The sequence below is a fragment of the Camponotus floridanus genome, unplaced genomic scaffold (assembly GCF_003227725.1).
Source record: "Camponotus floridanus strain SB8 unplaced genomic scaffold, Cflo_v7.5 scaffold2, whole genome shotgun sequence".
Taxonomy (NCBI): domain Eukaryota; kingdom Metazoa; phylum Arthropoda; class Insecta; order Hymenoptera; family Formicidae; genus Camponotus; species Camponotus floridanus.
In genome coordinates, this window is record NW_020229325.1 from 6,381,122 (window position 1) to 6,409,051 (window position 27,930).

The following is a 27,930-nucleotide window of genomic DNA, read 5'->3' on the forward strand; positions in this document are numbered from 1 at the left end:
AAAAATGAAAATGTACTGGAATAAAATTCTTCAATGTCGTGCAGCTTTGACTTCACATTCTTCGTATACCTCGTAGTTTAGCGTAATATAGTAATGATGGAGAATATCATTCTCGACGACATGTCGGATCATCGTGTCGGATCATCATGGCGCACGAAACGTTTCGCGCCTTACATCGTTAAAAATCGTTTATCGACTACAACGTATATTTGTATGGTACATTAAAAATTGACACATATCTTCGTTATAATAAGTTTTGTCCGTTTTCTCTTCCTTGCGCGAGCAAGCGATCGATCGATCGTCGAAGACGACCGTGGATCTTAAAGAGAGAAACGCACTTGTACCGATAGCGAGCATATCCAGCGTTTGGATTTTGCAAAAAGTGGCGCTTGAAAACTTTGTTTTTGCTACATTAGAATTGATCAGGACTTTTCAAATATATGAATCTCTGGATTTATAGATCTACTGAATTAAATATAGACATCCATAAATGGATGTAATGATGCAAGGGTTTTCTAAAGATGATTTTCAAGTTGCCACTGTCTGCAAAATGAAACGCGGCTTGTTTTCGCGCGATTATAATACTTCGTAATTATATTAGCATATCGTTATCGCATTTTTTTTTAATTCGTAATATATAGTACTAATAAAAACGATAACGGCAACCCAAGTAACGATAACAACGTGTTCGCATTTAACAAGTACTTAACGATCACTTATAGCATGGCGATTCGTGCAGCGAGAGCGAACTATAATCTAGATACGTAATGTTAAAACGAATCTTCGTAAAATAGCACCTTTCCATTCCGGCCGGGGTCCTCGCGACATGCCGCGTGTCGTGACTCAGTGCTTTTATTGATCTCATTAACCGTTGGCCTGATTCAATCGAGTCTCGTACGTCCGTCCCGATGTGCACTCGAGTATCACGAGTTGCTGCTCGAATTTGTCGATGTCGTGTTTGTCTCTTTATATGTATATGTATATATATAACTTTTTTAACAAATAAAAATTCTTAAATTGATATTATATACAATAGGCTACGAAAAATCGAGATTCAAAGTAGATGTGAATAAAATAAAATTACAGTAAAAGTTTTAAGAATTAAAATAATAATTAGAAATATAATGAGTAAGTAAGCTATAACCTGAGAATTAAAATTAATATTAAAATCGAATCGAGTTTATAATTAGTTAATGAGAAGCAATAAAACGTCACGACATTCAACAAACGAGAATCCTCGGAACAGTATAGAGTTGCAGTCTTAAACTTTGCTGAATTGCAATTTCTTTCAATTCTCTCTTTTTTTTTTTTATTTTTTTAGTCACGGCGATCGGTGCGGAGGAACGTAAAAAACGATCGACATCACGTCTCGCCGTGAATTCGTTTCTACTTTCAGTCTTTCTCCGTGTGATCCAGTCTACAATTCTAGCACCATCATGCAGCTTTCCCCGTTCGCCATCACCGATCGAACGGGCGGACAGCCGATATCGTCATACTTTGTCGAATCGGCTACGCGATATAACACCTGGACGTTTATATAGTTAATACAAGATCTCGTTAGAATTCAAAGATTACATTAAATTATCGATGTTCGCATGCAATAATCTATACGTTTCCTAGCGCCTAAGAGGGGAAGCCTTGTCGGGGCTGATTTGGAGAACAATCGCGTTTCGTTAGATCCTTTCTGCTCGATCGACATTTCTGCTATTGATCAAATTACTTCTACTAGTTGTTTACTCTTTTTATTTTACCTCTCGAATCGTTACTTTTTCGCAAAATTTCAAACAGAGTCGATTTGCCTCGATCTTGGGCTTAATTTTCGATTGCGATTCTTCTTCGATCGTCTACCGAATTCAGCACTTGTGTACAAGCCTTCCCTGTGAATTCTAATATCTAGATCGCAGTATTGACAAAATGAGGACGTATAAAGAGCCTGCGAATCGCGGTTCTCTTCCTCCGCGAATCTCCCGATCGGGCTGCTGTTTTCCTCCGCGTTTTCCGGGAGCATCTTCGCTAGTTGGTCGCGTCCGGATTCGAGGACGGCGAGGACGCCGGACTCTGCGTCGGATCGGCATTCTCGGCGATGTCTCTCGAGGAGGCCAGCAGCGAGGGGGTTATCAGCATGCCGCGCGGGCTGAAGGTGTCGCAGTATAGGTTCTCCTTCTTGTGTACTCGTCGTACGTGGCTGCGCAGATTGTCACGACGCGCGCTTCGATAAGCGCAGTGCGGACACAGATGCGGCTTCTCGCCCGTGTGCATGCGCCGATGCTGTATCAGCTGTAAGAGCGAAAGCAAAGGAATTAGGGGATAAAATTAGGAATAAAATAAATAATTAGTGTATCATCAAAGATAATTAATATCTTTTTAATTTTTGCCATGTATGACAGATACAGGTCTGATTAAGATCGGAACTGTCTGTAATAAAAGCGTAAACTAACAAAAGAATAAAATTTTAAGCGAATAGTGTCAATCAAATTTTTTTTTATTAATTGATTTGTTATCATCAGATATTAATTGTTTGTTTTACACCATGAGATGTATCTTACGCTTCATTCTACATACTTTTTTCAATTGCACCGTGCGAAAGATGCAGATGTCGCAGCAAAAGTACCGGTCATCGCGATGCCTCCGCATGTGCCTGCTGAGATCGACCTCGGAGGATCGGTCGGCGCCGCAGACGGCGCAGCTCACCCTAGTCTCCGGTGCGGTGCCCCTCGCGTGGGCCCGCAAATGTCTCTGGAACGCCTTTTCGATCGTGCACGCGTAAGAGCACAGCGAGCACCGATACTCCTCTCTCTCGTATCTAGATGCATTGCGAAACGGAAGATGATATAAAACGATCTTATACGAACGGAAAATATCGTATTTCTCTCTTATATCCATTCGCAAATTATTTTGTAACATCACAGAGTAAATTAAAAAATTTAATAAAAAGTTCCAGAAAGGATAGTTAGATATGTAAAATTGTTCGAGTACCTATACCTGACGCGTTGCAAGGCCAGCGAGCGCTTCTTCCCCGTAGGAGTCATCCCCTGGGCCACGTGCGCCGCCACGTGGGTCTCCATCTCGCACCTGCTGCTCGTCGTGAAGTCGCAGCCCGTGGACGGACACCTCTTGGTCTCGCCGGTCTCCGTGCCGGATAGTGCCGGATGGCAATCGGCTATGTGCTTCCTCAGGGCCGGTCTCGTCGGCGCCATTACGTCGCACGAGCCGCACGAGTAGCCGCCGTGAATGCTATTCACGTTTGGGCTGCTGCCTCTCGATCTTGATTAAATATTATGATTATATATCATCATTATATATCATATCTTGATTATATATCATCAGTCTTACACCATGTTGCTTAATTAAACGATGAGTTCAATCTAATTGTGCGAAAACTCAAATTACAAAACACTAAAATTTGACAAAAAGTGATAGTTGGATGAAAAATATATAGCACACATTTTATAAAATTAATTACAGAAAAATTCCCAAGATAATTTTGTACCGTAGCTACAATGACTGTACCTATTAAGCTGTATTGTGATCTTAACGAAGCCATAGAAATTTTTAAATTACATAAACAGATATCAGTTTGCATCATTAATCTTACGTCACAAAGACATTGCGCGTCATTTATTATAATTTGAAGTCATCCGTCAGTTTTATTTCCGCCACTTAAAACATCTTTAGACATCATTGTTATCGTAATAATGATGTATAACACCTTATAGTTCGCGGCATAATAATGGCTTCTCTAACGAGAGTTTTTCTGAAGGAAAATAATTCTTAAGGAAAAAGCGGAGCGTAATCATCGTATTACATATGTTGTAATTCAAATAAATGAACGAACTCTACGTACTTTTCAGTATAGGAGGAGTGCTCGCTCTCGGAGTCGCTGTCGGAGGGAATATTGAGAACTTCCGTTGCCTCGAGTGCTGCAGTGGCGGCCGACAGCCTGCCCAGCATCGCCGTGTAAGCGCCCAACACCCACCCATTGAGGACTGGTGTCACCGTTCCTTCCTACAAATAAGAAGTTAATTACATAAAAAAAAATATTTGAATTCTACAAATACGTTGACAAAATTTACACACACATTTATATGCTGAAAGATGTTTAAAAAAAAATATGCTAAAAATTATATTCACGATATGCGAGAAGATAATTTCACATAATCGCCGACCTTGTCGAGGGCCAAGCACGACATCGGATCGGGAAGCTTCGCGATCGATAGATTGTTGTTGGCTGATCGGTGCGAGCTATTGGTGCTACCAGTATCGCTCTCGTCGCCAGCATCTTCGTTGTCGTTGTTTTCGGTTGGCACGCAGGTCTGAAATCGGAATATATGAAGAATAAAATTAATATATTGTATGCATATTTATATAAAATAGACACATGCGAGTTTACATGAAAACTAATTTAAATTATTAATTTACAAATTTTTTGCAAACGAGAAATTCCATAAAATAATTTATTTATTTATAAAAAAATAATTGTACACTAGATATCAATATTAGCGCTTCGTTGCTTGATGGGAATAAGAATAATTAGTTTCAAGTGCTGCAAAATTATAATATATATTTATTATAACATTATATTCAAATTGTTACAACAACAAAAAAATAATAAAAGAATCTCACCTGATTTTCGTTTTGATCGGTTTTTTCGATGTTGCCTTCGTTGTCGTCGCGCTGCTGAGAGTCCTCATCTTCAGCGTTCGTACTCTTCTCACCGTCCTCGGCGTCCTCGGCATTGGTGGACGCGACCGATGCCGGTTTCGTGACCAGTTCCATGGGGACGTAGGGCGGCCCCGCCGCCGTCAACGGCAGCGGCAGCGTATCCGGCCGATGAAGGGCGCTCAGAGCGAAGGCGGCCCTCGGCAGGATCTGCGTCGCACCGGGAGGCAGAATCGGATGCCTTCGGGCGAGACGCGGGTCACCCCAAAGTTCACCCGCGACGTGAAGACTCCAGATCCCATATTCCATCTGAAACATTGTGAATTTGGCCATCGATAGGATTTCGATTCGTGTCAAATGGGAGATCCGGAAATGTTTTTCACAGTGGAAGGGAGCGAGAATTTGCGCATCCTATTTTGCGAAAGGAATCATTTTTTCGCGCAAAAAAAATATCCTAAAGTACTTTATTCAATAATAAATGAAATAATTCTCCTGAGAATTCCTGGAAACGAACAATTATATTTATTGTATAGTTTGTAATTACTTTTATTTCGATAAAATTTACCGCCAGTTTAGGAATTTATAATAATAAAAACGAATAAATATATAAATATAACATGTATAAAAAATGAATTTTATAATAATAATTATAAAGTTTATAATAAAAATGATTCCAGTTTATAAAAAAATTGTTTTTTAAATATACAATCTTGTTTTTAAAATAAACCTGTGGATAGATTTCGACTTGAAAAAAATTACTTTCCTACTTGATACATTTATAAAATATTTATTAGGTAAATCGTGTTAAAGCGCATTAATAATGATTACTCGTGCAGGATTTGAAAATAGAAATATCTCAAAGCTTGAGAGAGATTGAATCGCGCTTGAAAACGGTGCTCATTATGTTTGTATGGACCGCACGGTGTAAAAAGAGTAGGGTAGGTAGGGGGACGAGAAGAGATTAGTAGTGGTCCTCGAATCAATACTTACGTACAATTTTCAAGCCAACCGAGTATTTGTTATAATTATTTATTACATTTAATGCTGCTTTCGTCAAGTCATGCGCATTTAATTAAGTCATTAGAAATGTTTAGGCGTCTTCAAAGACTTGATTTGTGTAATGATTAATTAATATTTTCAAGAATATTTACGATTATATATATGTTTTATCGTTATTTTGCCTTGAAATATTCTTGAATTTGCTCGTTATATCAAGTACTCTGGAAATATGTAGAGAAGAACGATCGCGAGTAATATATGCGGTAGCGCAAAAGTAATCTGATCCCAGAGTTGCGCGAGGTCAAACATCTTAAAGCATGCTTGCGGCAAAAATGTAGAGGAAGGTATACGATGAAAAATTATCTCCTCCTAAATGGAGTTTATTTCTGTCTTTTAGCTCTTCTTCGATTCCTCCGCATCTGAACGTTCTCTATCATTATATTAAAATAAACTTCCTCCCAATTCTAAAATATTTTATATATTACCTTCTTATATATTATTCTTATTCTTATATATTATCTATTCTTATATATTCTTATATATTATTATTATTCTTTCTTTTATATATTACGTTCTTTTTATCGATTAGATAATATTATTATTTTTGCTACACATTACTCTTGCTAAATAATATTTATATACGGGTATATTTTTATATTCGGAATGTTGCAATTTATTTTCGCATGCAATAAGTGTATTTGTACATACGTTATTTTTTTCATGGGTCATTCATTTACGGTCATCATAAGATAGAATTATCGGATGAAGTAAAAGATGCTGCTCTCATACAGAAAAATTAAAGATACGTTTAGCCCAGGATGTGCGAATTTTATAACTCTCTTATCATAATTTTATATAATTTATATTCATATAAAAAAATTCAATTCAAAAGATAAATAAAATAAAAATTGGGAAATCCCGAAATATTTCAGAAGAAAATATTTACAGTGTATTTTCTTTCGATTTCGATGGGAAACCACATAAACCACATAATTGTCCATGTATGCTTATTACAGATTCAAGAAAGAAATCATTCCTCAAAGTAAACTCGAGATATTTGATTATGAAAAAATTGACTCTTTATTTTGTCTCTCTATTCCACTTTATATAAAATTATATAAAATATTTGATATAAAATATTCTTATTAATTCGTTATAATTTTCTTAAGTTATAACATTTTATATATATTTACATATAAAGCCTTATAATGTAAAACAAAATTATAACGAATTAATAAAAATATTTTATAACGCGAGAAACACTATATATATGTATATATATATATATATATATATATATATATATATATATATATACACACATACATACACATGTTTTTCGCGCGTATGCGATAAAGCTAAGCAAGTTTTGACTTATTAACATAATTCAAATTTAGCAAATGGAGAGAGACATATTTCATTCTTCGAAAATGTCGAAGTCCCATCGAATCGTGACTATAACTCTAATTTAAAAGTAAAATATTAATCGGCAAAAGATATCAATTAATTAAAATTATCCTATAAATAATCCAAGGAACGGAATGGAGAAGGAGATCTCTTTTCTCGCGAACGCGAAGGTCAAACGCGTCGAGATCATTTCGAGATCGGCGCTGCACGAAAATCGAATCGCCGAGGGGGAGAGAGAGACAGAGAGAGAGAGAGAGAATGTACAAGAGACGATTGCGCGAAAATCGTAAGAAATTGGGGGTCCCTTGGGGGCGCCCCTGTAGTGGCCTACCGCAACAATTCGGGCCGATCGTCATTACGCTGGAATCATCCCCCGCCAGAAGCCCCCTCTCGTTGCCGCAAGGCCGGGCCGATCTCCACCTTACCGATCGACCGGAAGTGCACGCGCGTCGCGGCTTAGCGCCGCCTCCCCCGCCACACTCATGACGACGACGACGACGACGATGACGATAACGATGTAGTAGACGAAGAAGAAGAAGAAGAAGAAGAAGAAGAAGAAGACGAGGACGACGACGACGGCGATAATGCGATAAAGGACGTGACGTCGCCGCGATCCGCGAATACCGGAGTCAAGGAGAAACGAGTACCGGGTCCGGATACGTGCCGCCGTAGAACGAACGAACTCGCGAGATTCCTGACCATTGGACCGACCCTCGTGCATGCATACTTTAGCATAACGTTCTCTATACAATATCCAGAAAGAGGGAAAGAGACACGGGGGTGGCGAGGGGGAGCGGGAGGAGGAGGAGGAGGAGGAGGTGGTGCGTCGACGGTAGGATTTTCTCTCTTCCTCACCCCCATTGGCTTCGCCCTTTCTCTCCTTCTCGCGCGCGGGATCTCTATCCTCTCCCTCGCGTCGCACCGGGGGGCCCCGGCAGCAGTCCTACCCCTCGCGCTGACCCCATCCCCCTCTCCCCGCCGCCCCATTCGCTGCCGCGAATCGATTTGTTATTGTTTTTGTGTCTGCGGTCGTCGCGGCGGATGGAGTGAGCGGGGTTATATCGGAGGAGGCGAGCGGGAGGATGAGGGCGAGTGGGGTGAGATTGCCGGTGGTGCTGCTGCTGGTGCGGCTGATGCCGGTGCTGCTGGTGATGGTACAGCGGTGGTGGTAGTAGTGGTAGTGATGGTGGTGGTTCGAAGGCTCGGCTTCGGTTTTCGGGCCGGCAGAGAGGCGACCAGGGTGAATAAGCTGCCGCCGGAGGACGGGGGAGGGCGGGAATCGCGAGGGATCGCGAAAGCGAGGAGACAAGGGGCCGAGCGGGGGAGAAGAGAGATAGATACACGGTTTCAATCAGTGGCGTAGCCGGCGTAGGACGCGAGAGACCCTCCCCCCCGAAAAATATTCTCAGTTTTTCCCCATTCCCCATTCGTGCGTAGACGCAAAGGCCCAGCTTCTCGAAACCTTGCCGCCCTTAATTCCTCTCCCCCTATCGAATTCGCTCCCTCCCCCTCGACGAATCTACGTAAGACTGTCGTTTAGCGGACAGAGTGACGGGAACCGACATTCGTGGAGAGCGCGATAAAATCTCGCTGGAAAATGGAGTCTATTCGCGGAAAAAGGGTCGATCGCGCCATTGGCATCGCCGCTGAAAAGAGCGAGAGGAAACGAGAGGGTCGAGGATGGAAGCTGGCACAATGACGAAGAGGAAACGAACGCGGCTAGGGTGCGGAGGAGGGGAGAAAATCCCCGCGAGGGAACGGGCAAGAAAGGAGGGAGGAAGGCAATCGCATGGGTTAAGCCGAGAGGGGATGTTACGCGAAGACAAACGCGGGAGGGAGAGGGTAGCACGGATCAGATTGCGTCCTCGGGTTGCATCGAGGGTGGTCGAGAGAGATAGTCGGATGGAGGAAGAAAAAGGGAACGAAGGGAATGGAAAGCTAAAGGGAGGGAGAGGCGAAAGAGAGAGAGAGAGAGAGAGAAAACGACGAGGGAGCGCGAGCAGGGGGGAGGAAGGGAGGGACACGTCGGCATCGGCTTGACAGGTGACAACCGATCGGGCCACTGACGTCACAGATCACTCGGCCGAGCACGCGCACGCACAGACTACGCGACTCGCGACGTGCATGAGGTCGGACCCGTGTATCGCACTCGCGTACACCACCGTGCACATCCTATCGACACACGCGTCATCGTCACACGGCACGGCACGTTACGCCGCGCGAAAAAAAAAAACAGAAAACAGAGGAAAAGAGATCCCGCGCGGATGCGAGCGGGACAGGATGCGGACGCCCGCAAACGGGAAGAGAGAGAGAGGAGAGAAAAAATGTGGCGGATAATCGAGCGTGATGTTATTAGAGAAGGAGGAGACGAGGGCGAGGGATGGAGATCCGCGAGAAGAATTTTTCGCGCCGCTATAAATTCCGTCTTGTGTAATATATATACTTGGGATATATTGCGTGGTATTTACCGGGTTTTAACACCGGCCGATAGCCCCCGCGCGCGGCGCCTCTCTATCTGGTTACCATTACACTCGGATGTATGAAATGCGCCACGGGCATACAACCATCCCCCCACAATAGCCCTATTTATGATTGGGCAAAATTGCTTTCCATGCGCAGAATAAAATCTCGCGCGCGGGTCCGGGAAAAATCCGCGGGGCGCCGCGACGGGACGTCCGCGTCGCCTCGCTTCGCGCCGCCCCGCGCCGTCGCTTTTCCCGGGCCGCGGCTTTCTCCCCGGACGGGCCTCGATCGGGGAAAAACGCCTCGGCGACTCCGAGTGGAGATCCCACGCGACGACGTTCTCCTCGCCCACGCATGGTGCAGGCGCACGGTGCCGTTTTCCGTCCAATTTTTCGCGCGTCCGAGATTCGCGAGAAATTAAATATCGTCTGTCGCGCTCGCGCGCCCGAGCGGCGCTGCGGTCGCCCGCCGCCTCGGCCAATCGTCGCTCGCGCCGTCCGCTGTAGTTCGGAAAAACTCCGTCCCAAACGGCAGCGCGACGCGACGTCAATTGTCACAAAATATGCTTAAAATACGCGTTTATTTCGAAGCTTCGGTCCAATTATTCGTCTCCTGCGTTCTGTCGCGTTTCCTGCATTTTGTCGCGTTCGAGTTTCATTTAGCCTGTGAAATTTTATTCGATGTAATTGTCACGCAAATCGTATCCTTGTGTATCGTTAATTACAGAAATTCTCATTTTACGTGCGATATTGATTTTAATTAAAATGACAATCGAGGGAGAAGATATATGAAATGATGGTTGAAAGTGGTCTTATGAAACGCATTTGATTGTGCATTGTATCGCACTGTATTGCTAGGTTAAATGACAAATTGGATGAAGTACAATATGAAAATTTTCGAAAAAATTTTCTTCATTTATATTCTCGTTACACATTGTATCGATGTTACAATTATATCTCTCCGTGCAATCTCATCATTTTTATTTCATATGAATATATTTTAAGATACAAGTACATCAGAATTAACGAACATTCCATTTTTCATAATCAATCGCAATCGGAGAAATCTTTGTTAAATACCTCATTTTAGAGAAATATTTTCAAAGCCATGATATGCGCTTTCATATTGTCATTATTCACTCGCCATATTGCAATTTTGACAGAACACGAGATTATCGACGGAATGCATATATATTGTTCGTAATCGGATTCGTTTTTTCATTTCCATGCGCGCGCGCCTAGAGCTAATTCGCGTTCCGATTGGCACGAATTCTACGAGTCTGTCCAATCAGAGCGCGGACATTTCGCCCTCGTCGCTCTGATTGGGTGTGTTACGTACGATTCGAAAAGGTGATTCGAAGTGCAGTTTTACGACAATTTCGCACAATTGCGAATCGAAGGAACATTCGCCCGTGGTAACCGAGCGATCTGTCAAGTTGGCGGCCGTGCGCCTCGCGCCGATCATCCAGCGCAGCGCCGTCGGACGAGCCAGTTGGTAACAGACCTTCGAGCAGGTCGGATGCGCGAGTCGGTGGCTGCGTTCTCTGTCCCCGTGTTCGGTCGAGCGTTTTCTCGATCCGATCGCGTCCCCGGACGTGTCAGCGTCGCAGAGGTGCGAGTCCCGCGTCCCCCGATCAGGAACGGCGAGTGCCATCGTCGTCGTCATCATCCGCGCGACGTCGCGCCGACGATCAGCTGCCATGGGGCTCGTTGACGGGATTATTTGACCCACGGGAACGACTCCAGGCTCGTCGGTGGGATCGTGAGTCGTCTCGCGTAAGCGCTGCAAATCGGTAAGTGCGAACCAGTTCCAGGAGTTCCTCCCCCCCCTCGTCGTCGCGCGAGGCTCCCATCTGTTCGTCCTCGTGACAGCTCTTGTTTTTTTTCCCCTCCCCCCAAGGATGCTCTCTTCCTGGGAAGAGAAAGCGTTTCCTCGCGATCGAAATTCGCGTCGTGATTAACGGTGCGGTAATCGTGGCCGATTGTGCAAAAAGCGTGTCAGTGCGCTCCCGGATTCGCCGAATATATCGAAATTGACGCGAAAGCTTGCGAGTGTCTCGATCAAGGTTGAGAAACGCGCGATATAATCGGTATCGCGGAGTTTATGCCAATCTCAACAACGTTTATTCTCCGACGTTATTTTGCAATGAGCTTCGATGTGCATCATCTTGCATCATCCAAACCGACTATATTGTCGGTGCATGTCTGTTGTTTCAAATTAGAATTAATATCATCTCGTGTCTTTTACCAGGAATCTTGTTCTTTCTTCTCGAACGCGCTTGTTTTATAAATGTAGGGGGTTTTATATGCAGGTAGGTTCCCCTTTGTGGCCGATTCCGTCACTTTGAAATCATCTTTCGTCTAGTATAATCGTCTAATATAAACAGGTCGGTGCGTATTTTGCAAAAATGAGTTTTCTTAGCCCTTTCGGGCCGCTAATGGCACGGCGTCGTGTTCCAGCTGTTCGTGACAGCTCGGAAGGGGGCACCTTTGTCCGCTCGTCGCTCGCCAAGCCTGGCGCGACCAATTGTTATTTATCCCCTCGTCGATGCCCTCCTTCGGCTTTGGTGTCTCGACTGGATTTCGCTCGTACCGTAAGAGAATGAGAGAGAGAGAGAGAACGGGTATTTTAAATACTTTCCACCCTTTCGATGCCGCTTTTCTAGCGTGAGAAGAATATAAAGTGTACTTGTACATCGAGAGAGTTTATTATAATACACTTGAGTAGGTTTTTTTTTGCGTTACGCGTAGACTCGAATTGAAAGGTTTTCCAAAACATCTGGACATTTATCTACGATGAAATTAATCTTTGTTCCCTTTGAAGAATGAATTTTTTCGCGCATGATGTGTGTCTCCCGATGATATCACAAAAGATATGCATAATAAGTTATATAATTTATTATTCGCGTATATTCAAGGATTTGTTATTTGCTTAAGAGTTATTGAAATGTAAAATTTATTTTTATTTTAGCATATGTTTTAAAATTTATGCCGCGCAGTTTAAAATAAATCGAATTATCGTGATTTATTTAAAAAACGATGTTTGATTAAAATTCGTGTAATAGGCCGACGTTTTATCTCGGCCGATGCGAAATTGTGCCACTTGATACTGGAACGTGATAAACAATTGCGCTTTGATAATATCAATTTGCATTCAAGACGAGAAAATATTTGCGAGAATTTATTACGACTCGTTTCAGACAAAGGCAGAGGGAGAAGCGATTGCGTGATTTGCTCGTATCACAAATCAATAAAATTATATCTTCCATTAATAAATACACAAATGCAGATAAACAGATATTATATTTTTTACGACGGAATTTAAAAATAAAACCTCAAATATCTTTTTCCTTCTTCTTCTCCGTTTCTCTCGAGTTTATTATCAGTCATATCCCAAAGAGATCACAGTCGTATCTGCGATCGTTTATCTAGCCTTTTAAGAGATGAAACGTAATGTAATTCGGAGGCTGGGTCTTCTTCGAGCCTCTTGAGCTTTTATGACTATACGGCCCAAAGATACACGCGTCTTTCTCTTTCTCCCTTGCCGAGCGTGTCAAAACAACACGGGGGCGTCGTCTCGGCTCGTTCGTTGAACCCAACTGTTTTGGATGTGCACCTAAAAAAATTCAAGGTGATGCCCGCGGTAGACGTTTGGCTCCCATGATCGTTCTCCACATGAATCTCAAAGTGCAGTTTCAACCTCGTCAAAGAGAGAAAGAGGGAGAGGAGGGAGAGAGGACAGGATCCGATAGAATCGGGCAAGATGAAATCTGTTAACCTCGCTCACCTCTTCGTGGATCTTCAATTATCTTCAGCTTTTGAAGAAGTAAACTCGCATCGACTTTTATCTCGCGAACATTCGATAATAGATGAGATGTGCAAACGTTCGAAAATTCGCACGCATCTCTAATACGAGTGAATGGGACTGAAAGTGTGCTAATTTTCATGCACAAAGAGAAAAATATCATTCTACTGCCGAGAAAAGCAATTAGTTTATTTTTCTTTTTTTAAGTAATAGTTTTCTTCAACAAAGAATATATTCTTGATAATATATCTTCAAATATATTCATCGCAAGTGTTGGAAAATCTCGTTATCATGTACTCAAAAGAAGAATTTATTTTCTCCTCAAGAATATTTCAAAGTTGTATCAAAGAAAAATCAAACTTACTTTACTCCAAACTTTTTGTGGTAAGCAAAACAAATTCTTGTTTTAATTTAATATTCTTGATTAAAATACTGCACTTACTAAAATTCAGAATATATTCAATTAAATTTAATGCTTGTGATGAACAATTGTGATATACTTAAAATAAATAATATTTACTTGAATACACTATACATTTTTCTCTGTGTAGGCACACATTATTAATATCTTTCTTATAATTTGACAAGTATATATATATAAAATTATCCAAGTATATCTAATTTTTTTATCGAGAGATTATTTTTTTTAATCAATATTATTTTACCCTCGTATCTTTTATTAAGATTCAGAGGGTATAGATACGCATAAAATTCTCTCTAGACAAGACAAAGAGACTCTTGTGGACGAACCTTCTGAAACATCGATAAAAGTAACAGTTTGGCGTTCTCTCACGAGGTGTTAAAAAAAAGCGTCACGCGAGGACTGCGAGGTCCCGCGCGTGTCCACGTGAGTTAAAATTGCGGATCTCGGCCTTGGTGGCCAAGTGCCTATAAATACGAGGTTCGCTTATAGGCGACCTGCGACCGAAGGTGCAGCAGCGTTGCAACGTCGTCGTCGTCGTCCCTCGACAAGGCTGCCGTTAGGAAACGCGCCTGTCTCTCTCTCTCTGTCTCTTTTTTCTGTCTCTTACACATTACGTAAGGCCCCGCGATATCAGGGGACATGAACAGAGATGTACAGGATATTCCAAAAGTAATGGTATACTCTCTTCTCTCAAAAAGAAGTAACAAGTGGAATCTTTTCGCTCTCCCGAATTCTTTGCCAATTTTTCCACAGTTTGGTTTCCTCGATCAAAATATCGGGATAGTTGGAAAAATTATTAATCGCAAGCAGGATGGGATCTTTCTGGCAAATTAAATTCCAGAAGGGGAAAAGGTGTGTTAGAATTTTAATAAAAAGTTAAATAAAGACAGAGGACAGGATTAACAGTGGGAAAAATAAACATGCGATAAGTCTAAAATAATGTTCTGATTGTGAGTTAACAGTCTCTGGGATAGAACGTTTGAGGTAGATAACTTTGTCAAGGGAATCGGGAGATAAATATTTGAATCTCGAGTTAAAAGTTCACGCTTGTATCGAACATTTCTATTGCACCGATTGGAATATTAGTAGGTATCGAACGCGCACCATTACTTTAATCGCGCCGCGCACCATTACTTTAATCGCGCCGCGCACTTTGCGCACGTAGGCATGTGCAACCACGCGCAATCATGAAATTACAGTAGTGTTGGTTGCATAATATACAGGTAACCTAGATCTGCACCCACTACTTCCCACTGTTGACCTCGTTACCCTTCTCGTCTTTGCCTTAGCGTGCAGAAACCTTTATTCCGAGTCAAGATGCCGTTTGCAGTTTGCATCTCTGCGAATCATCTCGGCGAGTGGCGCAACGGAAAAGATCGCAGGATTCGAGGGAATCTAAACAGAAATCTAACAAGCACACAAGACTTTCAGAATTCGAGACTAACTTGAATTCAAGAGACGTAAGCGTGTAATGTGAAATCTGTGTATCTCATTTGTACACTCTCGTGTTATTTTCGCGCTTATGTCAATTTACTATGCCCTATATAAAGCTGATCTTGTGTGGAGAGAAAGGAGTATTTCTACGCGAAATTTCTACACGAAAGGTGAACCGACTCATAAATAAATCACTTGGCAACACTTGTACCAACAAAATCAGATCAATGATCTCTTTTTTTTCCCCGAACCATCGAAGCTCACTTTCACCGATGCACGCTGTGCGGCGGGCGCGCTTGCTTTTGCTTTTATTAAATTATTCCGTTGCAAAACAACTGGGTAGTATCTGTCGGTAGTGTCTATTTTCGTTGGTTTACACGTTCAAATTCGATCCACCACTTACAATGTATCTACGTAGAGGAAAAAAAATCATATTCCCAGTGTCACCATTTTGTTACTTTTAGAATAATTATTACTCCATGCGATAAAAAGCACTATTTGCAATTCAAAAAAGGAGAACTCGGAATTTCTAAAATTTTAAAGTGTCAGATATTTTTAGAAGAATGATAACTGACAAATAAATACTCTTATCTTGTTGTTGCAAAATTTGCCATCGAGATATAGGTTCGCCCGGAAACCGTGTCACCCCCTCGTTACTTGGGCCAGTCGACCCAGTTTCGGGCTCCCAAGCGCTCGTAAAATGCGGAACGCCCGGTAGATGGGTGCTCCAGATATTTTTTTTATTTTTTTTAGGTGACCCGGCTAAAAGAGATATCGATTTTGCTTGAATTTTCCATACAAGCGGGAAAGTGACCGTAGCGCGAGTTACGAGCCTACGATTAGCTGACATACCACGCGCAGATATTAAGGCTTAAAGGTCAAGTCGAATGGCGACTGTTGCGAATTTTTCTTACATGAAAAATTTCTTTTCGTGCGCACGAATACACACATGCGTTGATCTTGATAAACAACAAATATGTACGTGCTCGAGCTAAAAAATCTGTTTCTGAATTTCTCAACACTTCATCTTTCTCGTGATTTATAGTGTTAAAGATTAAAACTGAAACGATAAAAATAACACTTTATCTGCGCAAGGGTTAAGAATGCGTCGCGAATACGCGTGATATTCTCGTCGATAGTGCTGTGTTTCGCCATCGTAAACGCCGAGAAACCTACCGGAAGAGCGTTTATTTCTGGGTAGTCTTGAAAGCGTTCCTTTGCCAGTCGAAGAACGAGCAAGATCAACGTGTACGCCGCGTGATATCTCAAACAAAGCCAATTCTTTCGTTACCATCTTTGTCTGGCATCCTAAAAAAGATTCAATAAAACGAGCAAAATTGAAAAAAAAGTTAATCAAGTAATTAATTTACAAAAACTCTGTTTTTCCTGACTTTGAAACAAAAAGTCGAGGAGGCCTTTTTTTGTTTATCGCGGCATTATATTCTTTTTAAAACTTGTAGATAACGCAATTCTACCAAAGAAAAGAGATAAGAAAGGTTCGGATAAGCAAACAAAGACGTGAAAATTAGTACGTCCATTAAATCGTTATTAACATATCCTCACGGCACATTGAGTCATGTGTTACGTTTTCTTGTCAAGTTCTATTTTCTTCAAGCTGTACATGGCACATCTTGCCCTTTATTACTCACGCCGCTCGGGAGAGATAAATGAAGGACGATGATTATGTTTGATATGTCCTCAAATAAAAGTCGAGAAAGAGCGAGAGAGAGAGAGAGAGAGAGAAAACCTTTAACCCCTTCACTCTATCCGCATCCGCAATAAGCGTGAATATTGCTTGTGCACGCTCAAAATGACGCTCAAGTCTAATAGTTCAAAGTAAAAGGATAATAGTTCAAAGGTTTTTTTACTATGATAGCGTAGCTCGGAGAAATTTTTTAGCATCTAAATAAAAGTTGACAGTTAATTTGAAGTCTTGAGTAAAAAAAACAATTTTGAATTAATCGTGATTAAGGGAATCATACAGACTTCCTGAGTCAGAGGACTCGCGCGTGATTCACAGAGCTCCCTGACTCATAAATGCGGTCGTATTAAATACGTCCACACCCGCTCTGAGATCACGATGGTCCGGTGGATCAGCAGCGGCGAGTTGAAAGTGGAAAGCATTCACGCGAGATCCGCGCTCCGCGCTGGCTCGCCATGTTCTGACAGCGCGTTGACGCGATCAGCTGTTCGGCGACAGCAGCGTCGCTCGCGCCCAGCTGTGAGCGGTGCGCTCAGCTGACGACGCCATCGATAAACACCGTCCTCCCTCCCTCTTTCTCCCTTCTTCTCTCACAATACGCTCAATCGTTTCCCCCTCTTAATGCGAACATTCAGGTACGGCTCGAGTATCTCGACGCCCGAGTGTATCCGTAATTCATTGTTAATTGTGTATATCGATTGTGTATATTGTTAATTGTGTATGCGAATATCGAAAAACTTTCTCTTTGAATTAATGAATTTTCGAGATATAATGATATCTTTTTTCGATCGGGTCATCTAAAAAAAAATAAAATATTGCATTTCGCATTTTTTAATTATGTAGCAAGAAATGAAAAATGTTGTCTGACAACTATAATAATTATAAAATACTTGAACTGCGCTTTATCGAATTATTCTGCGATCGCAAATTCGACTAGAGAGAAATGCTTATATGAGAGAGAATTTTCTCGCGCACGATGTCGAATTTTTGCGCGAACATGCTCCGCACGTGTCGCAGCGTGCTTTTCGTCCCGTCTCTCTCATTCGGTAAAATCGGAAAGACGAAAAAAAAAAAAAGATACCGCGGTAGCCAGACCGCACGAACGTGTATGTTTCGCTGACGTAACGCGGGTAGCGAGAGTAGATATTAAGAGACCTCGAGTTTCCGCTCGTGTGCTAGCTTTCCGTTTATATAACGCGACGTTAAGCAGCGTTCGCGAAACGTTCGATCGCGTGTACCTACTATACGCTGAATAATTTTCTTTCGCCCATGCACGAGATATCGCTTTTCATATATGTTTTCCGATAATGTCTGTTCTCCGGAAAGTTAGAGAGACTGGAGGTGTGCTTTTCAGTCATAATTTCTCGAAAACATGACAGAAACGTAGATCAAAATTTTAATTTTAATTTTAAGAAATAAGTAAAAAACGAGAATCTTTCTCTTTCATGTTTCACACACACACACATAACAAATAAATATAACAAAATATGTGTGACTCTGTTTATTTTATGAATTTATTATTTTTCTCTTTATTCTTTTGTTTTCTTTCTATATATTTATTTTTATTGCGTTATACTTATGTATACTTTAACAATTAACGTTATCTAATGCGGAAGATATATGCCTATCTGAATCATAATTGATAATCATTGATTATTTAATCGACATTGCGATAATTAGTTTTTAAAATCAAGATAGTATTTTGGGAAATAACACCAAAGAGTATCTCAATGCTCGATAGCAATTTATATTTGCACAAATATATTATTTCATAAATTAAAGAATTTCCGTTCATTTTATAAATTGTATGCCTTATCATTGATATCGACGTATAAAATGCCTATCTCATTGATAGCACAAGAAATTGTCAAATAATGACATATAGTTAATGTAATTGCGATTTTCTGATAAAATAGAAAAGAAACCTCGCAAAACTTTTTACATTAGTCCAGCTTTCAATTTCTCTCCCCGTCTATTAATTTTGTACATTAAATAGGCATCGCGAAATTGATTAATAATTCTTTCTCCAACTTCAAGTTTCCTTGTCGCGAACGCAGGGAGGAGAAAAAAATTACAAAGTCCATCTTCAAAGTGAAAAAAAAAAAATACGAAACGTCACGCGGCTCGTTTTCTCGTGTACGCAGCAGCGAAATTTGAACTTCGTCGAGACTGCGGTTTCCACTTCCGTGACTTATTACAATAAACGCGCCACGCCACACGCTTATATAGGAAGCGTCGAAAAGCGTTTACACGCAGAAATCGCCAACTAAAAGACTCGCGAATCGGCGATGCGCAAGTCGCATCGGCTTTACCGATGCTGCTGTACTAACCGTTCGGGAAACGTACAACCCGCGCCGCGAACTGCACCTTGTTTTCTTTCGTCACGTGTGCACGCGCGACTGCGACTATAACCAGTCCTGCGGACGTGACACAACAACAAATTTAAAGGGACGACAAAAATCCAAGAGGCACTCCTACGAGCCGTCTCGAGCACGTTGGCCCGCACCCCAAGATCGCGAACGCAATCTCGATCGTTTGGCGATAAAGTTTCCGCGAGCGAGTCGAGATACGAGGACCATCGAAAGACCGTCGAGTAGATATCACTGAAAATACAGAGTGTTATACAGTGGGATTACTCTTGTTCTCGTTCACGTATATCTACAACAAAAAATTGCCAATTTCACACGTTTCAGTATTCTTCTGATTCGCGCACGCACTTGTTAAAATTTTTTTTTCTTTTTATCTTTTTTCGCACCTTCTCCTGTTTTTTATTCCCCTTAGATTTTGGCTAAATGTGATATAAATCGAGACTCGACATTCTATTTTTTAAGACACTTTTCGGATATTGATGAAAATTACAGTGAAAATTGTATGCCAATTTTTTCCTTCCAGTTTTTTCAACATTTTGGACTTTTCGACGATAAAAATCTTTTCATTATTTTTTATTTTAACTTTCAATTCCGAACATCTTTTCGTAGCCGATATTTAAAATAAAAAACCTTCCATTTAAATGAAAACCATTTTAATAAGGGGAATAAAGAAGGAAGATTTAATTAACTGTCTCTAACTGGTCCTAATTGGAAGAAATCTATTGAAGAATTGAGTGCAATAATAGCACAAGTCTCGAAACTTTAATACTTATTTAAGACTAGATATACGAAATCACTACGTTGCTATAAACATAAATTACAATAAATTATTAGTCTACAGCTAAATATGATTATTTAACCTTTATGCATCTTTGTTAAATTAATTTTCTTGTAACAGCTAATTTCTACAAAATATCGTTCCTCGGTTTATTTATCGCACCCGAGATATATAAATAAATTAAGCTATTAATTAATTTTCCTGCAACAGCTGATTTCTGCAAAATATCGTTCCTCGATTTATTTATCACACCCGAGATATATAAATAAATTAAGCTATTAATTAATTTCCTTGCAACAGCTGATTTCTGCAAAATATCGTTCCTCGATTTATTTATCGCACCCGAGATATATAAATAAATGAAGCTATTGATAGATTCATGATATATCGTATCACATGTTCCTCTTGGATTACAGGTATGCACTGCCTAGGCGCGGTGACAGGAGGTGGTACCTCCAGCCCGAACGGGGCTGGCGGTCGGGGTGGTGTTCTCAACGTGTTTCGAGCCCTTGGAGTCCTTGTGTGTGAAGGAAGAATCCAGGGCCCTCCGCGTGGTTACAAAGAGGGCCCACACTGCGCACCGCCTATGCAGGCGGTTCCGAACGACCACGTGTGCGACGAGAACAACTATCTGGTAAGTAACATATGGTGCCCCCGTTACTCTCCGTTGTTCCTAGGCGACCTACTTTTACGCTGCTTTCCCAGCGGGCTATAGAGCGAGCGTGGATATTTCTTTGTTTGTCAATTAAGCGAAATGATTCGAATCTTTACAGGTCCTATACGAAATAATCAAGTGCCATGTGTCATGGAATAAAAATTAAATGACATAATGTATATCTTGTGCGTAAATTTGACAATTGAATAAAATAATGATATAAAAGCGCGATTCTAGAAAGAGACTTGTAATGTTAACTGAAGAAAATTTGATATTAATAAGAGCAAAAGAAAATTTGTATAGTATCGAAAAAAATTGCAAAAAGTAAAGGGTAAAATAATATAATATTTTTTTCTTTAATTTTTCAAGTGCAATCGATACCGAGTACTAGTTCAAGAGATCGCTGAACGCCTCTTCAGCGCGTCGTATCTATGCGTGGAAGTGCTTCTGTGCAACGACTGTCCGTGCGGTTTGGGAAAATCCACATGCAAATATCCCGTGTACCCCGTGCCATCCTTATCCATCTCGCCATGGCAAAAATGTTCCTCGGAAATGTTACTGGAATACTGGTGCATCTGCGTTGTCCCGAGCAAGTAAGTCGCAAATATATTCCGTTCTTTGCCGCAAGGTGATTAGAAAATCAAGTGGAAGGAATGAAGACGAGTATGAGTCAATTGCAGCTATTGTGGCGCAGATGATCGATCTAAATGTGAGAAGAGAACACAGTTACATTTCCAATTACGTGTCCGAAAAGTTACATTCTGATAAAAATTTATTCATTCTTGAATTGGCTCATATTTGTTTTTGTCTCTTCAATCTAATTCTCTCTCAGTCTTGGTAATATATCTCTAAATCTATTTAGGAAATAAATGTCTTTCTCATCCATATTACACTTGCCTCGGGTTGCTTTTTTCAGGAATCCAGAACCAATGAATTTCCAAGGGTTATATCAGGCGGTACGTTCGCGATTACACTTCAGCCAAGTCGCGGCATGGTGGTCGCGCAGCAACGGCGCGGAGCCGAGCTACATTGCCACCCGAATCGTGCCGTACACCGAGGATAATCTCAGTAAATTCCGAGAGACGCCAGTGGAGCATACCTTCCCCTTAGCTGGTAACGGTGACGGAAATTCCATCAAGGTACATGATGAAAATTTAAAGTTTCGCAAAAGAAGCTTTTCGTGCACGAATTTCAAATTGAATTAACTTGTAAGAATTATCATAAGATTGTGTGCACTGCAACAAACATGATATAAATATTACATATTTAAAATATTATTATTAATAAATATTATTGTTATGTATATAAATATTATTGTTTTATATTGACTCGATCAATGTAATTAGTATATTATATGTGAGTTAGTATGTTATATGTGAGATCGATGTAAACTCACTCCAGGTAACGGTTTGGGCATTGCCACGGATGGAGGAAGTGCCTGTTCTCACGTGCTCGCTGCATCCGAAAAAAGAAAAGGACGAGGAAGACATCGCGAGGGCGTTAACACCCACAAAGAACATCCCGTTGGGCTCTGTCAGCGTACAAAATGTCTTCGAGAGCCTCGTCTTGCCTGGTAATGAACGACTCACGCGGAGATCCCATAATTGCCGCATCGCCGTCTCATAAATTGATTCTCGTGACAATTATTAAGCATGTTCGCGAACAAGCACACAGGTATCGATCATCTCTCATTCTTTTGTTGTTCTCTTACATTTGAGGTCAACCTGTAAGAATTTTTGCAAGAACGTGAATTATTATATGCAGTTTAGTTTTCTAAGCGGCAGAAATCGATTTTAATATTTTTTTAGACAATCGCCAATCATCAAAAGATCATTTAAATAGCGATAATCATATAAACCATTTTTTTTCAATAGTTCTGGTGGATGATAGGCTGCAGACTACCTGCAATAAATCGGGCAAGCATGACTGTCGTTGCGAGGAGGAGGATACGTCTCCTTTGTCGCCCACCATCAGATCTAACGGTGAACGAAAACGTCGTCGATCGCTTCCCTGCGGCCCGGCGGAGAGCCCCTTACAATCCGCACCGTTGCCATCCGTTCAAGAATGCATTCTACAAGAAATAAAAGACAACATCAATTCGTCCAGCTTAAACTCGGGAAGTTCCATCGAGATGGCAAACAACAATCGTAGTGTCACGCGGACTCTTCAGAACAAATTGGAGAACAAGGATGAAGTGAGGACTCGTAACAACCTAAATTCAGATCACTTGGAGCGTTGGTTCAAGATGCAGTTGAAGATCGAGAAGGATGAAGGCAATTTGGAAAAACGTTGCAAGCGCACAAACACTAGTGAAGTCCCGGAGATTGTCAACTCGAAGGTCAATGTTCGAATTGAAGAAAGTTACAATAATTTCGCTAACAATTTCAATAATTCTGGAACTGAGCCAGGTGGCTCGTCAGAGGTTACATCCACGGCAAAAAGTGGTGGACTATTGGACAATCTCGGGAGTGCCTTTACTCCCAGCTGGTCTTTCGTCTCTTCTTGGCAAAACAGCAATATGAATAGTAAATTTCAGAGTTTTCGCGGCGCAAAGATTCGTTTCAATGATTCCGAGAAGAGTTACAAGTCGCCGATCTTTGCAGATGTGTCCAGTCATACTCCAGCCGGTCCTTATGCTCAGCCCAACCCTTTCCATGAATCGAATCCCGGACCGTCAACGTATAAATTATTGCAGAAGCTAGATAACTCCGCTTGCACTGTACATCAGAGTTGTTCCAAGGATGTCAATAAGATTGTTGCAGAGGTGCGAGTATCGAGCGACGAGTTAGAAGTTAACAAAGAAGACAATATCGCTAAGAATAATCAGAGAAAAGCCGGTAAACGAGATCATTTGATGTGGACGCTATCGTCTTCCGATGAGAAAGACAAGAGGGAAGAGGGAGGATTATTTGATTGGTTCAGCAAGGTACCTGGAAGAGTCTTGAGTGTTGCCACTACCAAGGGTTATATCGATAGCGGCAAGACAAAGAACGCAAGTTTAAAACAGCGGGAGCATTCAACTGGACAACAAGACACCAATCAGGAGGTCAAATTCAAGAATTGCAATTTAGAATTGAGTCAACGAGAGGTTGATGAAGTATTGGCGGTACTGCGAGCGAGAACACCATCGGGTCGTAGAAGAACTACTGTCAAGAATGTGAAGAAACGCGGAGAGCGGCCCAGTGAGAGAGGCAGTGATGATACAGTAGAGAAGGTTTCGCCAAAGTGCGCGAATTCGGACGAAGGAATAGCTCAGAGTAACTCCGTAAATCGCAACATCGGAACTGTCCGAGTTCTCAAGTCTTGTGAGGATTGTAACCACGGATTATGTAAAAAGATAGATCACCAAGTACCGGAAGAGCAATCGAGCCCTTTGGATCGAGTCTATTATGACGTGAACGTTTATCATCCAGCACGTTCGAAACTTACTGGCAACAATACTGATAGATTGAGCGAAGATCCGCGCGTGGAAAACGCGGACCGTTTGCAGAATGTTTCCACTAAAGCGGACGTGTTGCTCGGAGCTATTCTGCGGACTACCAAGGATCCTGAAAAGAGCATGTCCGACATTTCATCCAATGGGACCAGATCGAGATCAACGATTAACATCGACGATGATAGCAGTGATGATGATCTTCATTCTTCGAACGCCGATCAGCAGGACCATAGGACAACTGCCATCTCGTCCAATGACGAGAAATCGTTGCCATTGAACAAAAGATTCCATCGTTTCCGGCAGTTATTCAAGAAAGAAATGGATAAGAGAATCGCGATGATGACAGAGGAGAGTCCATTTTCGCCGGAGAGCTCGCCGAATTCAACGCAACTACCGCAATGCTTGCAAAATTTTACATCGTTACGCTATAACAACGAACAGCCAAATATATACAACGGGAGAAACAGCCGAGCGAAAAGGCGAATCGACTTTGCGAACGAGGAGATCGGCGAGGAAAAAGAGGCTGCAACGATGGTTCCGAGACTTAGTACAAAAGACGCACATCAAAATTCACGCAAAATACATAGTACAAATAGCAACGATCGCAAATATAACAATTCTGCGAGCCTAAATAATCGGCAGAATCATCACGATAGACGATTGCTCGAAGGTACAAAGGAATCTTCTGAAGTCGAGGATGGAGAATGCAAGATCGCGAAGGACATTGTTGCTGTTCATCGAAAGAATGATACGACTAGTCCGACCACTCCGCAGAGTGGACACTCGTCTTCCAAGGTACGAAACAACAATAACAAGGATGATATAGCGATGACAGGAGACGATGAGACTGTCGACAAGAGCGTGCCGTCCGCTCTCGAGCAAGAGAGATTTCGTAGATCTCTGGAGAATGCGGCGTCAATGGTGTTCCATAGTAGAACTGGTCTGCCGCTAACTTCCAGTCCGGCACCCTTGAGGAGAGGTAGCTGTTGCTTCGACTATGACAGCAGCTTGAATTCCGTCTCCTCGAAAAGAAAGTACGAAGCATGAAATTTATCGGAATATTGTGAAAAAGAGTACAGAGACGGCAATCTATGAATAATATTATATAACTGCAATAAGTTGTGATCTTTTTTTTTCAAAACAATGATTTATTTGGTAACTTTTTCCAAAGATTTTTTATCGCACAATAAAGATAATTATATAAGTATAAAATTACATATTAGAAATACAAGGTACTATTTTGAAAAATATTAATGGTAAAATAGTGTTAAAAGAAATGATTATAATCCAGTGTGGCGAAAAAATGCAGTTATAAAACTTTTCATTGATGCCGTTATCAGTTGATGTAACTTGAGTTTTTTTATTAAAATAATGTTTCGCGTTTCAGTGCGTTATTTGAATTGAACACACCGCCGAGTCCAGGCGCAGTCTCATTGGAAGAAACTGATCGTGAGACGGAGATTGTTGGTGAAGGCGAAGAGATGCCCAAGAGACGCTCTAGCTCCCGCCACCGACCTCAGAGTCACGCTCTTCTAGGTAGCTTCGAGGAATCGGCGTTGAACGGCAGACTCGAGCCGGTATCTACGGTTCATGGCTTCACAGCCGAACTCGGAGCTAGCGGTTCCTTCTGCCCGAAACACCAGAAGCTTCCAGTCACTGTATTCTTTTACACTCTCGGTGACAACGACAAAGTCTCCACACCATACCTTGTACGTTTTTTAGAAGCAAATCCATCTCACAGTACACACATTTTAATACGCTATTATAAATAATATTTGTCGCGTATATTATTTATAAATAAGAAATATTAAGCATATAAATACAGGTAAATAAAATCTTAATATATAAACAATGACTGAACAAATATAAAGATAACAAAATATTAAAGATCTTTTTATTTTTTCAGGCTCATATTAATCTTGAGAAAAAGGGCTATCAGGTACCAAGAAATGGCACCATCCAAGTAACTCTTCTCAATCCACTAGGTACAGTCGTTAAGATGTTCGTAGTATTGTACGATCTATCTGACATGCCGCCGCGATCTCATACTTTTTTACGTCAAAGAACACTGCGGGACAAAACACTGCGCTACCTCGTTCATCTTAGGTACGTGTCATTCTAATTTGAATAGCATTTAAAAACAAGTCATAAACATAGTAAACAGAATAATTAGAAATTAATATTTAAATTATACATCAATTTACATTTAAAAAAGTTAAAAATATAAAAATTGATAAATATTTAAAACATATATAATATTTTTATATCTATTTATAACTTTTATTCAGCTTTTTTTTTAATTGATAAAATCTGTTTCATGCTTAAACTTTTCCATTAGTATTTTAAAAATTTGTATTATAAGATACTTGAGAAAAATAAGAATGTTAAATGAATTTTTGTCTTATACCAGAGATAATTTTGTAAATGTGAATGATAACGAGACAGCACGCGTAAATTTTTATTTCAGATTTATGTCCAGCAAATCGGGTCGAATTTATTTGCATACGGATATCCGTATGATCATCTGTCGTAAGTCCGACGTGGACACAGCGTCGGACTTGGGCTCGGAACCGCCGAAAGAACTCAGGAGTTATATCCACGGCCCTACGAATCCGAAATTTTCACCAAGGTGCTGAGCCACGTGGTATTTTCCATGGAGCTGCTGTCAATCGTTCCGCCCGCCCAGTCCCCCTCAAGTCGAAGTGTGATCGCGATAAATGATTGGACAAGATCCAAATTGGAGATTGATTTTTGTTCTAACTCTTTGCGATTGATAATGCAGACAATTAAGATGATTTTTTTTTCATATTAATAGAAAGAAGTAAACAAAAGATTTGTTCTTATTATTTATTATTTTTGAATTGTTCTGTTAAATTTATAAAACACCGGGAACAGTTGTAAGAATAAGTTATCATGTTAAAGTTGTAATAATATTAAGACGAAAAATGTATGTACATAATTCTTTCAAATTAAATATTTTTTTTAATTGTTTTTTTTTTTATTGCGAAGAGTTAATAAGGGAGGGGAGTGGTCACGAATCAAAAATACACAAGAGTATTATACGGAATGATTATGCAAATAGATCAACCGCTCACGTTGGAAGAATAATTTATAATAACATCATTCTTCGTGATACATCTCTTCCTTTTCCTTTTTCGGATAATTGTAATAAATTCAAAACATCAAGTTTTTTTTGCGTTGCTTGGCAGAGAATCAAGTGTTAATCAAGCGAAAATTAAGAGATTGTGAAATTGTTCCAGCAATTAAGTTCCAAGACAATTGATTCGTGAAATTAATCAGAATTGCGATTACTCTCCCAGTGTCATTTTGTGATGTATGGTTCATGTTTGCAATATAGAAATATAGCAATATAGAATATTGCGTATAAGGACAGTGATAATTTCGTGTACAATATCTATGTTTTAAATTTATTTTTGTACCATAGCAATTATAATATTACATTTTAAAAATTCTGTTATACTAAATTGAGTGATCCTTTTATTTCTAATTGAACCATTAATTATGGAAATTATTATTGTTCTATTCGAATCTCACAATTTATCTGAAAATTTCTGTCTTATGCATAATATTCATTCTATAGTGCATGCTGCAGACCGGCAGTTTAATTTATGAAATTTATCGCAAAAGCTGGACGATCTCGTTGAGAGGCCATTTTCTCAACTTATTGCTGTAAATATAGTCACGCGTAGAGAGTAAGTCGAGTAAGAATTTTTAAGCAGGATGATAACTGCCATTGTGTGTAGCACTCTACGTTGAAACGAAAAAAAAGAAGTGATATA

General features: G+C 40.7%; 2 protein-coding genes across 6 annotated transcripts; one reads left to right on the plus strand and one right to left on the minus strand.

The window, feature by feature from the left end:
• Positions 1-1,148: 1,148 nt before the first annotated feature.
• On the minus strand, positions 1,149-9,642 carry LOC105257751 (RE1-silencing transcription factor B). 4 transcript variants are annotated; one of them, XM_011268592.3, is made up of 7 exons: positions 9,534-9,642; positions 4,624-4,968; positions 4,167-4,313; positions 3,845-4,005; positions 2,977-3,264; positions 2,563-2,803; positions 1,149-2,277 (listed from the first exon to the last, which is right to left on the minus strand). In XM_011268592.3, the coding sequence occupies exons 2-7, from the start codon at positions 4,966-4,968 to the stop codon at positions 2,014-2,016; spliced, it is 1,446 nt and encodes a 481-aa protein (XP_011266894.2). In that variant the 5' UTR covers positions 9,534-9,642; the 3' UTR covers positions 1,149-2,013. The 4 variants fall into 4 exon arrangements, with proteins under 4 accessions (XP_011266894.2, XP_011266895.2, XP_025263939.1 ...); XM_011268593.3 differs by lacking the exon at positions 9,534-9,642 and adding an exon at positions 7,397-7,855; XM_025408154.1 differs by lacking the exon at positions 9,534-9,642 and adding an exon at positions 6,367-6,396 and having other exon boundaries at positions 2,983-3,264.
• A 1,361-nt stretch (positions 9,643-11,003) lies between these two features.
• On the plus strand, positions 11,004-27,769 carry LOC105257752 (protein FAM214A). Of its 2 annotated transcripts, XM_011268594.3 has the most exons (9): positions 11,004-11,320; positions 20,456-20,673; positions 21,064-21,287; positions 21,611-21,833; positions 22,096-22,267; positions 22,569-25,164; positions 25,518-25,839; positions 26,037-26,236; positions 26,598-27,769. In XM_011268594.3, exons 2-9 carry the CDS (start codon positions 20,458-20,460, stop codon positions 26,764-26,766), a joined length of 4,122 nt encoding a protein of 1,373 aa, XP_011266896.1. In that variant the 5' UTR covers positions 11,004-11,320; positions 20,456-20,457; the 3' UTR covers positions 26,767-27,769. The 2 variants fall into 2 exon arrangements, with proteins under 2 accessions (XP_011266896.1, XP_011266897.1); XM_011268595.3 differs by lacking the exons at positions 11,004-11,320; positions 20,456-20,673; positions 21,064-21,287; positions 21,611-21,833 and having other exon boundaries at positions 22,245-22,368.
• The last annotated feature ends 161 nt before the right edge of the window (positions 27,770-27,930 follow it).